The 16,350-nt window shown below is 42.4% G+C and overlaps 2 protein-coding genes across 12 annotated transcripts in view; both read left to right on the plus strand.

Moving 5' to 3' along the window:
• Positions 1 to 10,298, plus strand: part of htt (huntingtin) — a 35,727-nt gene extending 25,429 nt beyond the window's left edge. For 5 of the 10 annotated variants that reach the window (XM_054779505.1, XM_054779507.1, XM_054779508.1 and 2 more), the window contains 19 exons: positions 79 to 224; positions 416 to 593; positions 691 to 789; positions 895 to 1,079; positions 1,155 to 1,281; positions 1,372 to 1,475; positions 1,626 to 1,780; positions 1,857 to 1,996; positions 2,068 to 2,153; positions 2,241 to 2,371; positions 2,459 to 2,591; positions 2,702 to 2,857; positions 2,962 to 3,152; positions 3,291 to 3,405; positions 4,725 to 4,938; positions 5,740 to 5,959; positions 6,216 to 6,378; positions 6,468 to 6,628; positions 8,669 to 10,298. In XM_054779505.1, the coding sequence (XP_054635480.1) occupies positions 79 to 224; positions 416 to 593; positions 691 to 789; positions 895 to 1,079; positions 1,155 to 1,281; positions 1,372 to 1,475; positions 1,626 to 1,780; positions 1,857 to 1,996; positions 2,068 to 2,153; positions 2,241 to 2,371; positions 2,459 to 2,591; positions 2,702 to 2,857; positions 2,962 to 3,152; positions 3,291 to 3,405; positions 4,725 to 4,938; positions 5,740 to 5,959; positions 6,216 to 6,378; positions 6,468 to 6,628; positions 8,669 to 8,882 (2,918 nt within the window). In that variant the 3' untranslated portion in view covers positions 8,883 to 10,298. The remainder of the gene's footprint in view (positions 1 to 78; positions 225 to 415; positions 594 to 690; positions 790 to 894; positions 1,080 to 1,154; positions 1,282 to 1,371; positions 1,476 to 1,625; positions 1,781 to 1,856; positions 1,997 to 2,067; positions 2,154 to 2,240; positions 2,372 to 2,458; positions 2,592 to 2,701; positions 2,858 to 2,961; positions 3,153 to 3,290; positions 3,406 to 4,724; positions 4,939 to 5,739; positions 5,960 to 6,215; positions 6,379 to 6,467; positions 6,629 to 8,668) is intronic. The other 5 variants (XM_054779506.1, XM_054779515.1, XM_054779511.1 and 2 more) reach the window with 3 other exon arrangements.
• A 2,514-nt stretch (positions 10,299 to 12,812) lies between these two features.
• rgs12b (regulator of G protein signaling 12b) overlaps positions 12,813 to 16,350 on the plus strand; it is a 75,432-nt gene continuing 71,894 nt past the window's right edge. The window contains exons 1-2 of one of the 2 annotated variants that reach the window (XM_054778453.1): positions 12,813 to 13,100; positions 14,956 to 16,221. In XM_054778453.1, coding sequence (XP_054634428.1) covers positions 15,148 to 16,221 — 1,074 coding nt within the window. In that variant the 5' untranslated portion in view covers positions 12,813 to 13,100; positions 14,956 to 15,147. The remainder of the gene's footprint in view (positions 13,101 to 14,955; positions 16,222 to 16,350) is intronic. The other variant, XM_054778452.1, reaches the window with a different exon arrangement.

Genomic DNA, 16,350 nt, shown 5'->3' on the forward strand with positions numbered 1-16,350 from the left:
TTTTTTTTTTCCCAGGGCTGTTGTATAACTGTAGTCTTCCTTTCCTGCTTCAGTTTTCCATGTCTTGCTGTCTTTCAGATGAGCCAAGTTTCTACCCCAGGGTTTTAGCCCTCAGCAGAGCACTGTCCCAGTACCTCCTAAGTGTAAACCAGCTCCCACCCTCATTACACATTCTCTCTGACAAGGAGGACCTCATCACTGCTTTCACCTGCACTGCCGCTGAGGTAAAATACCATATTGGTATCAAGTTTTTTTTCCATTTATAGTCAGCATTGAGAATATTGCTTATGATTTCAAATACAAAACACATTGTAGGTTTGTCATGGCCCAAAATGTCTTCTGTAAAAATGTACCCATTTTGGTGTCCACTGTCCACATTTGTCTTTTTTTTGGCGGGGGGGTTATTGTTGCCCAGGTGATAGCGTGGCGTCTGCTCCAGGATCAGCTCCCCCTGAGTGTGGACCTGCAGTGGGCTTTGGCCTGTCTGTGCTTAGCCCTGCAGCAGCCTTGCATCTGGAACAAACTGTCCACCCCAGAGTACACCACACGCACATGTTCGCTCATCTACTGCCTACGTCTCATTATGGTTGCTGGTAAGGAGACCAGTGGGGACTGTATGTGTTGATTACTGTTAACTTGTTGCGCTTATATCCTGCTTTAAAAAAAGCTTTCTTTGATCTGGCATTTAAGTGGCTGTGAGCCCTGGAGACCAGCTTCTGCCCCCAGAGAAGAAGAAAAGGTTAGCCAGGGATGCTGAAGGAGATGAAGTGGATTCACCACATGCTAACTGTGAGCTTTCACTTACTTGACGGGAGCATTTGAAACTATGGATTTGCTTCTGAGCATACCTTGTGCAAGGTTGATGAACATGTGACTTTTATCTTTTGGTTGCAGACGATTGCGAGTGGCAAGCATGTGAGATCATGGCAGACCTGGTGGAAGGGCTGCACAGCATACTTTCTTTGGGACATCAACGAAATAGTGCAATCCCTGCTTTTCTAACTCCGACCTTACGCAACATTGTGATCAGTATTGCCCGACTGCCTCTGGTCAACAGCTTCACTCGAGTTCCTCCTCTGGTTAGTGTGTTTCTGTGTTTGAGGGGAAAAGCAAGTGTGTTAGGCAAATACACTTATTTGAAATCAAAACTGTAGGTTTGGAAACTGGGCTGGTCCCCACAGCCAGGAGGGGAGTTTGGTACAACATTGCCTGAGATCCCTGTGGACTTCCTGCAGGAAAAGGATGTCTTCAGAGAGTTCCTGTATCGCATTAACACACTTGGTATAGAAAAACGCACAAGTGGTATTTACAACAAAAGTATACCTCTTGTTCTTTTTTTTAAATAATGAAAACATGTTTTAACTGTCTCAGGTTGGAGCAACAGGACTCAGTTTGAGGAGACTTGGGCCACTCTGCTGGGGGTTCTGGTCACACAACCAATCACAATGGACCAAGAGGAAGAGACGCAGCAGGAGGTGGTTATTTTATCATGCATTTCAGAACGAGTCATCCTTATGTCTAACCGACCACCTGTACGAGTACAAATGTGCATACAGTTTTTTTATGCCTGCAGAATTTCTAGTTGAAATGACAAAACACTACTATATGTCTGCTTCACATTGAAGGAGGATTTAGAGCGTACCCAGTTGAATGTGTTAGCAGTGCAGGCCATCACCAGCCTGGTGCTGAGTGCAATGACTCTGCCCACTGCTGGCAACCCTGCAGTCAGCTGTCTGGAACAGCAGCCTCGTAACAAGAGCCTCAAAGCCCTGGAGACGCGGTAGATTTGCATTTTTGTCTTTCCACTGTAGCCACACGTGAGTGTGCTTCGATTTGATTTTTGAGTTTGTGCCCAGGTTTGGAAGGAAACTGGCAGTTATCAGGGGTGAGGTGGAGAGGGAAATACAAGCTCTTGTCTCTAAGAGAGACAACATTCACACACACCACCCTTACCATGCCTGGGACCCCGTACCCTCTCTGTCAGCAGCATCAGCAGGTAGCCAGCATCGTTGCATAACTGTTTGTATTTAATATTTGCTTTAATTAATAAATGCAATTCCCTTTCAGCAGGAACATTGATAAGTCATGAAAAGTTGCTGCTTCAGATCAACACGGAACGGGAGATGGGAAACATGGACTATAAATTGGGACAGGTAGAAGCTATGTGGATGGTTATGAAAGTTTGTTTGTTTGATTTGCTAGACTTTCATTGGTTTTTTGTGCTCTTCACTACTTTTCAGGTGTCCATCCATTCAGTGTGGTTAGGAAATAACATCACTCCACTGAGGGAGGAAGAATGGGGTGAAGATGAGGAAGATGAAGTAGATATGCCTGCGCCAGTCTCCCCCCCTTTATCACCAATTAACTCCCGGTATGTGAATAATTTAGACGCAGAAATTTTCCCTGCTTTATGTGTTTAAATTGCACCCATCTGACCCCCTCCTACTTATGGTTTCAGAAAACATCGTGCAGGGGTGGACATTCACTCGTGTTCCCAGTTTCTTCTGGAACTCTACAGTCAGTGGCTTATTCCAGGCTCTCCCAGTAACAGGAAGACTCCAACCATACTTGTCAGTGAAGTGGTCCGATCGGTGAGCAACTGCACACGCTGACGTTAATAGAACCAGATTAATTTACAGGTGGTTTATTCTACCAGACTGCTGACTACTAGCATCTACTCTTATCTTACTATTCTTGGCAGCTGCTGGCGGTGTCAGACTTATTCACAGAGAGGAACCAGTTTGACATGATGTTCTCCACCCTAATGGAGCTCCAAAAGCTCCACCCACCAGAGGATGAGATCCTCAATCAGTACCTGGTGCCTGCTATCTGCAAGGCTGCTGCTGTGTTGGGCATGGTGAGTATTCTTGTGTCTGGATTGAAGATAGTAGACTTGTACCATGTGTCATTTTGTTTTATAAAGACTTTGCAGGATAGTAAAGTTTTTATGTTTTCTCTCAGGACAAAATTATTGCAGAACCAGTTTGTCGCTTGTTGGAGACAACCCTGCGCAGCACACACCTGCCCAGTCGCATGGGTGCTCTTCATGGGGTGCTGTATGTGTTGGAGTGTGACCTGCTAGATGATACAGCCAAGCAGCTCATTCCAACCATCTCAGAGTACCTGCTGTCCAACCTGAGGGCTATTGCTCAGTTAGTGTGGACACTTATTCTTTAATGAATCATTATAAATAACAGATCTTTGGAGAGTCACTTGGTGTCATGTAAATAAATGACCATGGCCAAGACGGCATTATAACAAAATGCTTCTTTCCCCCTTGTATTCTATAGCTGTGTAAACCTGCATAACCAACAACATGTCCTAGTGATGTGTGCTGTGGCCTTCTACATGATGGAGAACTACCCTCTTGATGTAGGAGCTGAGTTCATGGCTGGAGTTATACAGGTAACCCTGCAAACATGTAAGATGTGTGGAAATGGGGAAAAAAGGCTATCTTAATAGAATACAGTAGATCCCCACTGGCAACGAGACTAAAGTTATGTGTATCTTGGTTTGATTGGAATTGTCATGGACTACGTCATCGTCAACTTGCCAGAGAGAAGGGGGGAGGTTATGTTTACAAATGGCAAAAAAACTAAAATGGCCATAAAAATGATGTTGAAATTCCCCGATTTTGGCTCAACATCTGCAATAAAAGTGACTTGTAATTGTTAGACTCGATTCAGCTCCAGAACCCTCCCCTGCTGTCTTTAATTGCCGTTGTTTACTCATGACATAATCCAGGTTTAAGCCCTAAATATACCTCATATACTTATGAAACGTCTAGGTAGTGCCCATTAAAGAATGATAGTCGGATGATCGATGTTCAGATGAAATCGGAGTCACAGTGTAGCCAGTTATAGCACACGACTATGGTGTGTTCAGGGGCTGCCGAAGGGCGAAATCTCAATGCTTGGCGGGGGAAGAAAGCATAAAGACATGTAAAACATGTGGGCTTTTCTAACAGTGGTACATACAGTATATGCTGCACATTGTATCTGTATTATGACTTACTTATAAGTTATTGCAAACTTACGGTGAATGAGATGTTTTCTGTGCAAAAAAACTATTTTCTGGACTATTTTCAAAGAGGAAAAATGCTAACATTTTTCACCAAAAATTCACAAGTTTTGCAGGGCCACTGAATCTCAAAGGTGCGGGGATCCACTGCATAATAAACAACAAATCTAGTGACTTCCTGAGTTGTGACATTTGATGCCAAATAATAAACACTCCTGCTTCCAAAGTTGCTACACTATTACTACATTAGTAGTAATAGCAATGGATCCTACTAATGAGGGTTTTTGTTATCCTAGTCTCACAGTTGGTGCTGTTATTGTTTCTCTAAATCCTAGGTTCCCAAAGTCAGCTCTGCAAATTGTCATGGGGGTACGTGGATAAAAAATGTAAAATTGGCGTAACAAAACACAGGCTAAAACTCGGTTACGCAGTGCGCTTGAATGCCTCATGTGAACAGCAGGAGTAGGGTGTACATGGCTTAAGGTCAAATTTCTGAAGGGGTACGGAACTGTGAAACGTTTGGGAACCACTGTTCTCAGGGCCTGTCCACACGGAAACATTTTCTGATCGAAGAATTTTATCGTTTTAGTCTTTCATCCACGACTTCTGGGTGCTCTGAAATTGTGTTTTTTATTAAAACGGCTTCCAGAGTGGGAAAATGTGATAACACCGCCTCGTCTTTGCCACGTGTGTGTGTGTTTCAGGTGTGCAGTGTGATGGTATCAGCCAGCGAGGACTCAACCCCTTCAGTGATTTATCACTGTGTGCTCCGGGGTCTGGAGCGCCTCTTGCTCTCTGAGCAGCTGTCTCGTATGGATGGAGAGGCGCTGGTCAAGCTGAGTGTGGACAGAGTGAACATGCCATCACCACACAGAGCTATGGCCGCCCTAGGCCTCATGCTCACCTGCATGTACACCGGTAAGCATGGCTCAAAGTGATCAATGTGCAAAACAGATTTTCTACTGAATGCACTGTTGTATGCTTCATGTTGGCCAACTCCCCTTGACCGTCCACTGTGAAGTCATATGTGCCTCCATTAAGTTTTGCATGACAGTAGGCAGGCAGCATTAGATTCTAAGATCTAAAGCCTACCTTCATGCTTAAACTAAACTTTTGCTTAAAAAAGTGTCCTGTTGCATGTAAGTTGTTCTTGAGCTTTCCATCCCATCGACATGTTTCTTTTGAATTTTGTTTGAATTTGCACAGATTCATTTACCTGTTATCCACCTCCCACTGTTATTGGCTGATAGACTAATTATTGGCATGCATGGTAGCTTTGTAGTGCAGCAAAACTTTGGATGCATCGGCTACTCTTAACACCTGCTTGCTTCCTGCATGTAATTTATCGTTAAGATACCTTTTAGGTGTAGCCTACCTTTAACCCCTACTTCAACCCGTACTAATTTTGTTCTCCTTGTAATGAGCGGCCATATAACACCCTGAAAAGTTGGCCAGAAGATATGCAACACTCGACAGACTATTTTAGGATGCAACGTACTCAGGAAGTATTTCAGTGCATATCTCAAACTTTGAAGCAGCAGTCACTTTCAGCCTTGGGATACTCATGAACTTGAAGTCAGCTCCCAGAAATTCTACATTATGTCTTGCTTTGAACAGTAACTAAATTGACATTGAAAGTCTGCATCCGTGTCCCTGCTCAGACACTTAACCTTTGCCAAACTGATTTAACTGGTGCTCCCCTCCCTGTCGTCCTCTCAGCGGTGCTTGCGTCGGGTTCAGAAGTCACAGGGGTTAAAGGTCAGGTTGACTCTGGCTCTGCTGTAGCGGAGGTGGTGGGCGTCACGGCGGGTCATGTTGGTTTCTCCTCAGGGAAGGAGAAAGCTAGCCCCGCCAGTCGCCCCACACACACAGACCCTCAGGCCCCAGATAGCGAGTCGATCATTGTTGCCATGGAGAGGGTCTCCGTCCTCTTTGACAGGTAGGTGAACTCCACACACAAACACCCCTTTCCTTTTTATGTATTTGTTATAGGGATGCTTTGATCAGGTTTGTATGCTGCCGATACCAATCATCTATGAGTGAAATTGGCAGATACCGATACTGATCACATAGATTAAGCGTACATTTAAAAATGTACTATTTGCTATATCAGGGGATCACCAGCATGACAGCCCCTGCTGACAAATCATTTGCTTGCAATACTTCACCTCACCACTTGGTTGTCCTGCCTGCAGGATCCGGAAGGGTTTGCCCAGCGAAGCTCGGGTAGTGGCTAGGATACTACCACAGTTCCTCGACGACTTCTTTCCACCTCAAGATGTCATGAACAAGGTCATCGGCGAGTTCCTGTCCAACCAGCAACCGTATCCGCAGTTCATGGCTACAGTAGTCTACAAGGTTGGTACAAAGAACGCGAGAAGAACAAATGTCACTTTACATGTGACAGTGGACCTTAAATTACCTCTTTGCTGTGCTACCGCGTTCAGGTTTTCCAGACACTCCATGCTACAGGCCAATCATCAATGGTGCGTGACTGGGTGCTGCTCTCCTTGTCCAACTTCACGCAAAGGACACCTGTGGCCATGGCCATGTGGAGCCTCTCATGCTTCTTTGTCTCTGCCTCCACCTCACAGTGGATCTCAGCCTTGTATCCTTAAGTAAACATAAAAAAACAAGTGATTTTGTCATTCTGAAGCCAGAAGAAAGTCTTGCATAGAAAAGGAAACATACTCCGAAACCCCAAAATATAGCATTGAGTCAGAATATAATTATAATACACCTTACTTTTTGTTTCCACACTATTGTATTCATTTAAACACACAAACATTTTGGATCAACTTACCCTTTTTGTGTTCAACTGATATAGAATAGTGGCCTGATACTGAAAATTACTTGAATATAAAATTATCAGAAGAAATGATTAGAGTTAATATTGCATGTTGTGACATCTTTCAGAGAAAAGCCCCAAAACTGCAGTTTTGAATGAGGCGCAACTAATTTTTACATTGCGTTTATATAAACACTTTTTGATGTAATTAGCTGTAGATTTTTGAAAACTGGCAACGAGACTAAAGTTATGTGTATCTTGGTTTGATTGGAATTGTCATGCATTCTGTCATCGTCAACTTGCCAGAGAGAAGGGGGAAGGTCGTGAAGCACTGCCGGTATTTTTATGTGACGTTTATACAGCGGTAACTGTATAACTGTATTAACTGTATATTTTTGAACCCACCATCCACCAGCACAAGCCTGGAATTTGCTTTTCAGAGGTTGTGTACTGAACAAATATGCATATTAGCACTCAGTAAGGTAATCAAATCTTACCTTTATGCATTCCCACATAGTATCAGTATTTGGAACCAAATATGAGGTGAAAGAAAAAGTGTAAATATACAGTATAGTAGTAGTAGTAGTAGTACTGTGCAGCGTGGGACAAAATTAGGTGCGTTCAAGGACTGTCAAAGTGGTACAAAACGCAGCTCGTATTAAACATGCAAAAACTGGGGGATTTTTAATTGTTAAATTTTTTTTTAATAAAATAAAACAAAATTTGATGTAGTTATTGTTGTAGTTGCGTATCGAATCGTTCACCACAAAGAGATTTACACCCCTACTTATTATAGATAAAAACATTTTTATCTGTGATTAAATGTGAATTATGAGTTAGCTACAAGCACGTTGGCCAACACAGTAACAGCTTGGAGATCGGGAAGACCTGGGTTCGATTCTCCCCTGAGCATTTCTGTGTGGAGTTTGCATGTTCTCCCCGTGTGTGCGTGGGTTTTCTCCGGGTACTCCGGCTTCCTCCCACATTCCAAAAACATGCAGGTGAGGTTAATTGGCGACTCTAAATTGTCCATAGGTATGAATGTGAGTGTGAATGGTTGTTTGTCTATATGTGCCCTGCGATTGGCTGGCGACCAGTCCAGGGTGTACCCCGCCTGTCGCCCAAAGTCAGCTGGGATAGGCTCCAGCATGCCCCCGCGACCCTAATGAGGAAGAAGCGGTATAGAAAATGGATGGATGGATGGAGTTAGCTACAGACAAAAAATGTGTTTAATTACAATTAAATATTTTAATCGATTGACAGCCTTAAAATATGTATAATCCTTTCTAAAAATGGGCATTTTTCAGACATAGTTGCAAATAGTGATTAATCATGATTGATTAATTTAAAAACTGATGAATCTGATTTAAAATTTTGTATCATTTGACAGCCCTAGTAATTTTACATGTTTGTCTTTATGCTTCACTGATGTTTTTCATCAAGTGTGGAGTTTCGCACTTTGAACGCACCATCGTTGTGTGTAGTGACTGCCTCCGACGTGACTCCAATCCCATCTGTTCATTGGTCATCATGCATTATCATTCATTAGTTTAATAAAGTGTGTGGGGCATATTTAGCGAGTGAGCAATTAAAGAAAGAGGGAGAAGTTGTGGAGCTGAATCCGATCGAATCATTCCATCAGTCACTTTTAATGCAAATCCCAAATCCGAGAAAGTAAAGGTCAAAAGCTAGCAGGCGGGTTTGGAGAGGGGAGGAGAGGAGCTGTGTGTCAAAAACTGTATTGTAACCATTTATTTCTTCATTTTTTAAATATCAGTGCACCTGTAGATATTTCCTGCAAGTTGCTGGATGAGATTTAAAAACCACATAGTGTTGTCTTTAACCCTCCTCCTTTCCCAGACTGCCTCACGTCATCAGCAGAATGGGCTCCAGTGAAGTGGTGGATGTCAATCTGTTCTGCCTCGTGGCCATGGACTTCTACCGGCATCAGATCGACGAGGAGCTGGACCGCAGGGCCTTCCAGTCGGTGTTTGAGACTGTAGCTTCACCAGGAGGTCCTTACTACCAGCTGCTGGGCTGCCTGCAGTCAATCCATCAGGATACAACACTGTGAGAGAGCCAGATGGACTCTGAGGCAGAGATGTGTGGTGACAAATGTGGTGAGCTCTTCTCATCCACTTGAGGCTGTGATGGAGGGGAAGCAATGAGCAGCAGTAGTTTGCTGCTTTTTCTCTTGAGGTGACATCTAAGGTATACAGTAATGTTTATGTATGTTCGATGTGAGAGGAGAATCTTTGAATTGTAAGAACCAGGCACCATATAACATCCCCAAAAACAATCATCTTTCCTGTCCTGAAAGCACCTTGATGAAAGCAGAATGAGATAAACACTTGTTGGAATAGTATCGCATATAGAAAGTCATTTACTAGATTTCAAATTGCATCTATTTTTCAATGTATTTTTCCTCTTAATGTGCTTGTCAGGACTGACTGCTCATTCTTTAAAAATATAAATATATATTTAAGCTTTGTGTGGTCATCCTAACCAGCACACTATTAAAATAGTCATGTTTATTTTGTGTGTGAGAACGACCACTCGCCATTGTAGCTTATTTCCATCATTGTGATAAAGAATAATGCGACAATTGTTTAGACTATGTCAGAATGACACTTATGTTTTCCACATGGCAACATTTCACATACATTAGAACATAATCAACAACAATACCATAATCTATGCTACTTCACGTTTGTCATCCATTTTTTAAAAAAGGTATTCAGTGATTATTCCGCCTCACGTGCACCCAAATGTTCCCATCTCTTGTTCCTTAGAACACTCAGGATGTAAGATGTGATGTGTCTCTTAAATGTCGTTGCCCTTATATCTTGTAAAAAGTAAATGAATATGAAAGCCATTGTGCATGATAGAATTGTACAAAGATAAGGAGAGTTCTTACAGTACCAATGTGTTGTATTTGTTTTTTAATGCACATAAGATCATGAAAGCTATGTGACCATGGAATGCACCAAGCTGTGTGTTTAAACAGAAGACTTGAGTTGCCTGGCGCTGTGCTGGGCTTTCATGGTGTGTACATACACTTGCCTTAGATAAGGATGATGTCCTGTACACTGAACGCTTAAAAGCATGCTTAGCATCAGCGCTACCGTCATGCATTATTGCCTTTAGTGTACGGTATGTCGATGGCTACAGTTGCCATGACTCTTGTGTGGACTAAAGGCAACACAAGCCAAAGGCAGCCTTGTTACCATAGCAACAAACTGCAGCTTTGACAAATCAGACAAAAGAATTGTTGATAATGTCAGAGCACAGCAGGTGTTTTCCTCTTGAGTTGAGCTTTAAATAATTTCGTCAGAAATTAAAAGGTAAATGTTTTTAGCACCTGGTCTTGATAAGTACACTGCAAGAAAAGTGATGGATTTTTATGTTAAGTTCTGTTTAAACTCTAAAGGCAATGTAAGTTCGACCATGTTAACTCGTGTATTAACACAATAAATGAATGAGTCCTCTGCTGCTTGGTAGACTGCAGCTGTTATTGGAATTCCTGTGTGAGACCACACCTCCTTCCATCAGATTAAGGCTTTTTTCCCCTTCTTCTTCTGATTTTCAAGCTACCATGTACTACTTAAAATGTCAACGGGAATTACTCCACAACAAGGTTTTAATGTGTTTAAGTGATTGGTTTGTTTCAGCATCTCCCCCTGGCTTGTGAGCAGCAAAAGCCTGAGTGATGATGGGAACTCCGCAGGGGGTAATAAGATTACCCTGAAATCTTAGGTGGTTCGGAAAGATGGTTAAGAACAACATTATGGTAAACTGTTTTATTTTGCTTCCACAATAAGCAGTCTTGATTGTATTTTTCCTACTTTTGACAAAGCTGAAAACGATTATGATTGAAACGTTACATCGACATGTTGGCATATTTTTCAGTTTGAAAGTTCTTCAGTTTGCTTCCTTTTGCATTTTGTGAGTGCCCGTAAAACCGACGATTTGCGGGGTTTATGTTCCAAAACCCCAAGCAAATGGTGAAAAAAACACCCTTCAAAAAGCCCACAAAATATTTTTGATACTCAAAACCCAATATTATTCTCCTCACAGTAAAGCACTCGGAGAGCGCAGACCTCCGCCAAGTGCCACAGTCCCCACCCCCACCCCCTTTTTGTGATTCACACCAAAATAATCCTACATTTTTTTAGATCAGTCTTTCATATATTGTAGAACCTGTTGGAAATTGGATCTTTTTTCCCCCAACTGCTCTGACCATTTTTTGTGGAGTTATATGCACAAATGGCAAAAATGCTCCTGTCTCACAATGTTAAAGAATCCTTTAAAAGTTCCTGAATCCAGACGGTGATCCGGGTCACCCCCAAAATTGAGTCAGTTCTTGCATATCCCATTTCCGACCATTCCTGAAAATTTCATCCAAATCCCTTCAAAACTTCTCAAGTTATTTTGAACCACAAACAAAGAGATTGCCGGCAAAAACGTAACCTCCGCGCTGCAGTTGCTTTTTTTTTTTTTTTATAAAGTAAGCGTTTTCAACATAAATGATAAATTAAAGGAAGCAAATAAAAGACATTCAGAAGACGCATTCAAAGATCCTATGTAGTATTCTACACTGGTCACTGTAGGTGTCAGTAATGTTCGGTGAGGGACACAAGCATCAGACTTGATCACCTAAACAGCAGGGTTTTATTGCAGGCTGCAAGGTGCCCTCGTGGTGGCCACACAGTCTGGAGATGTGGAAGATCTGCGGTCGTATCTCCGTTTGGGCACCTCTGTGCATGTTCCCCCTCCACCGTGCGTGCGTCGTTTTTTTCCAGGTACTCTTACTTTCCAAAAATATGCATTTCAGGTTAAGTGGACACAGAATGGTTGTTTATATATGCCGTGCGATAGGCTCCAATATATCCCTGTGACCCTAGTGCGTACAAGAGGCACAGAAAATGAATGGTCATCATACCGTGTGTCCACACAGTTCATGCATGATTTGCAGATGTTTGTAACACATTGCATAATGATTCATAAACTGAGTTTGGAACACAGGTGCAAGCATCAGGCTGATGTATTGCGGAAAGATGATGCGTAAATAACAACCTTTGCCGTCCGTGACAGTAAATCTGCCATTAGGCTGAAAGGTTTTGGTAAACAGGAAGTAAATGGTGGAACTGAGCAAACACTAAAGGATATTTAAAGGTCTGAAAGATGCATGAATACGTGACCTTCTCATGTAGTTCAGAAAAGGTAACTAGAAGGTTAGAAACACCTCTCAGTGTTTAATAATAAACCTACTGTTAAATAACAGAGCTCAGGTGTATTTAATGACTGTAGACTGCTCATGGTGAAAACACAGGCAAGTCCTAAGGACAAATGATGTGTGACCCTGGTATTCATAAAACGATCAAAAATAGACACTGTGGGATTAAATAATGATGTATGAATTCAAGATGAATGATGCCAAACACTATGATGTTTATTAAGTAATAATAAATGAATACATTCAGGATACATTATATCAGACACCGGTGTCCAATAAATAATGAAGAATTAATTCAGGATGAATGGTATCAGCCGCTCGTGTTTGTTAAATCATAATAAATGAATGACTTCAGGATGAATGATATGAGACACTGTTGTTCATTAAATAATAATGAATGAAATCAGGATATATGATATCAGACACCGGTGTTCGTTAAGCAATAAATTACCGAATTCAGGATAAATGATAGCATACACTGTTGTATTAATTAAATAATGATAAATGAACGAATTCAGAATGAATGGTATATGACACTGGTGTTCGTTAAATGATAATAAATGAATGAATTCAGGATGATATCAGACACTGTGGTTGTCAGTACCTTGTGCTGCTTCATACATTGACTTAACATATGGTTGAATTCAACATTTATCCCGTTAAATGAATATTTATCTGACAAAAACAACAAAAATAATACATGTGTTGCACTTTTTTTTTACTGTGCAGCATAAAGGTAATTTGGGGTGCTTTTTAATTATGTTTAGCGCAGTGGCGTTTAATGACCTCATTCATACTAATGTCAATGCCAGCATGCGTTGTAAGAGATCATACGGGCCATGCGAAGGGAAGCAGCTTGAACGGTTCAATATTTCCTCCACATCCAGTCCCTCCTCGCAGCCCACCCTCCTCCTCCACTCCCCCAGGCCTCCTCCTCGTAAGGCTACTTGGCCAGATGGTGCAGCCTTTTCTTTTGTTTACTCATCCGCCATGAGTTGCCCCAACTGGCCCTAGCTACTCAAGTATGGATGCTGTCTGGGAGCCGCCATTCGACAAGTAAGTCAATAGCGCTTAGATAACTAACGCTCCACCAACGCCTTTTGTGGCTTATGTGTCATTAAAAAAACAGCATCTACCTTTGACTTGGCTGTCTTAGCCTCATAAGTTTTTTGCTTCCCGTTTTTTGCTTTTTACCTCCTTTAGTCAAACACAAATATACACAATGCACGGTGTTATTAGCGTACATTCAAATACGAGTCCGCTATCTTTCCCCTGGTGCTGCTAAAGTTGATCATTTTATTTGTGATTTCTCACTCGAACTTTAGTCAAGTTCTCCACATAACTGTTCATGTGTAGAGTGACATATGTGTAAACCAATGGCAGCCTGTTAAAGTGTGTGTACGCCGCCGTTGCCAACGTTACAGCGCCATTCTGTGAGCTGCGTACGTGGGAGGCGGGGCTATAATGTAAGCAGGGGTGGGTGCACATTAAAAGAAAAACTTTTTAACTATTGGAAGCAGAGGCGAAAACTATTATTTTCGCAACACTTACGATACACTTTGTACCCTGGTTAGTATCACAACACCTAAGCTTCGCAGTCGTTAGCGACTTTAATATCGTTAATAACCCCGAAGATTTGTAAACTGTGTATTTTTCACGAAGACCACTAGATGCTGCGTTGAAAATAATTGAATTACACATAAAAGTTTGTTTCTATCATGTAGCTTACCTGCAAAGATGCAAGGTGTGTAAATATGCTTCCTATTGGAGAGAACGTCTCTGACGCCATGGTTTGAGTTTATGTATGTACAGCCAACCTCCTGTATTTGTCATAACTGTGTATTTAAAGAAAAAAAAACAAGGATAGGTAAGCTTCCAAGAACGCTCCCATTAAAAAGTGAAAATTCAAGTCTCGACTGCTAATAGTAAATACTGTAATAGTACTGTACTCTAATAATACTCATAATCTGTTATTATCTGATTGAAATCCGATATGAAATCAGAATTAGCAGAATGAAGTCCACCCATAGAAAATGGATGGATGGATAGTCTCATTACATCCGGGTTGTAATTTATTAAGCTGATGTAGAATTAGAATTTATATTTACAGTGGAACCCCGGTTAGTGTCCCTCCCCAGCGCGTTTTTTGGTTAACGTCATAAATTTCCGACAAAATTTTGCCTCAGTTTTACCAATATGGCATGCGTCTTGTCATGTTATTAATACAAGACGTGAGTCCAACTGTGTACTTAATGTATTTTTTATCCGAAACGCCAGTGTAGCTTGAAAATGGCAACCGCACCTGAAAGTCAGTTACGTTGCCCATCTATGATGTCATCAGAGGCCGACTTTCAAAAATGTTAACACAAAACGTGTTTTTATAGTTCTACAATTATAGTTATACATGCGTAAAACAAGGCTGCACGGTGTCCTAGTGGTTAGCATGTTGGTCACACAGTCATCAGATCGGGAAGATCTGGGTTTGAATCTCTGTGTGGAGTTTGCACGTTCTCCCCCAAATGATCACTTTTGACTTTCTTATGCCTTTTTAATGTGTTATTTTGTACAGACAGGTTGTAATAGTTAAAGTGCTGCCGTTCTTAGTCATGTACAGTTAAATTTTGACTTTTGGTCTGAACCTGGCACCCTTATTAAGGTGTAAGGTTCATACGCTGTGTTACTGTACGACTTTAGAGGCTTGTTTTTTCCAAAACCTGTGGTCCAAATCCAAACTTTGAATTTGCCAGGGCGTTTGACATCTACTAAATCCTACTTTTAATGTAGTGAAGACTTTGTAACGCGCGCAGTGATGTAGTAGAGTAGTTTTGGCACCCATATTGCGTTGATCCAGAATTGAGTGCAAATAAAGGCTCGCCTAACATAACTGATAATTGTCTGGTCCTTTGTGCAGGTAGATAAGTTGTTCAACTGGAGAGTGATGTAGGGGTCCACTTTAGGAAGGTTGTGCCAGAGCTGAGTCCAAACTCGCACCCCGCCACAGTATTTGCTACTGGATGGCAGAGCTCTTTGACGAGAAGATAGTTGTTGGCTGGATGCCCTGTGCTCCTGCTTGACAGACACCGAAATGTTTCCAAACAAATAAATGAGAGAAAATACACACACAATGTTCAAACAAGTGGATACCTCATCAAGAAGACGTCCTCATGGTGGCAATGAGCCCATCCGAACCCAGTCTCCTCCACCCTCCTCTGTCCAGCAGAGGAGAATCCGTGCTGTGGAGGTGGCAAGGGGGCGGACTGGGTACGGTTTTACGCTCTCGGGCCAAAATCCTTGTGTGCTCAGTTGTATCCTGAAAGGAAGCCCTGCAGATTATGTCGGTTTACGTTCAGGGGACCACATCCTCTCTGTCAATGACATCAATGTCTCCAAGGCGTCCCACGAAGATGTGGTCAAACTCATTGGACGCTGCACCGGTGTCTTGAAGCTGGTCATCGGCGAGGCAGAGCGCCACCGGCGACATCATCACCAGCAACGCAGCGCAGGTAGTCGTCACCATAGCAGCAACGCTATGGCTACATCTTACCAGGACTCATGCTCCAGTGATGATGAGTTGGACGGCCTTTACGATAACAGCATCAACAACAACAACAACAGCACTAGGGCGGGCTGTGGAGTTCATGGCGTCCGGTTCAGACCCAAATTGGATTCGAAGCAGCTTGGCATTAACCGGGCAGAGAGGGTGGTGGCAGAACTGCAGTCCGGAGGAATTTTTAACATGATTTTTGAGAATTCCAGCCATTCGTCCAGCAGCTCTGACAAGGACAGACCTGCACACACATCATCGTCTAAACCACGGCCGTCATCCGATGTTGAGTTTCCCCCATATCGAAACCCCTCCTGCTCACAGAGCAACCCCGTCCAGCTCTCTGAGGAGGAAATGGCCCAAGTTCTAAATGATGACTCAGTTTTCCTGGATGCAGATTTCCAGCATCTACATCTTCATCATGAACAAGACATGGACGTAGGGGATGGGCGTGACTTGGTCCTAGAGCCCAGTCAGGACATTGTCAATGTGGGCATGATTGTTGGTTACCTGGGCTCCATTGAGCTGGCCTCCACAGGTACCAGCCTGGAAAGTGACAGCCTGCAAGCCATCAGAGGATGCATGAGACGTCTGAGGGCTGAGCACAAGATCCATTCCCTGGTCCTCATGAAGGTTAGCTGCAATATGTCTCATTATACATGGATATTAATGTATTTGTATATCTGTGAAGACATCACACCAACACCTCAAACAATCAACATGTATATTAGCTTAGTTTTATTTTCTGAAATATACAGTAAA

The sequence above is a fragment of the Dunckerocampus dactyliophorus genome, chromosome 6, assembly GCF_027744805.1.
Source record: "Dunckerocampus dactyliophorus isolate RoL2022-P2 chromosome 6, RoL_Ddac_1.1, whole genome shotgun sequence".
NCBI lineage: Eukaryota > Metazoa > Chordata > Actinopteri > Syngnathiformes > Syngnathidae > Dunckerocampus > Dunckerocampus dactyliophorus.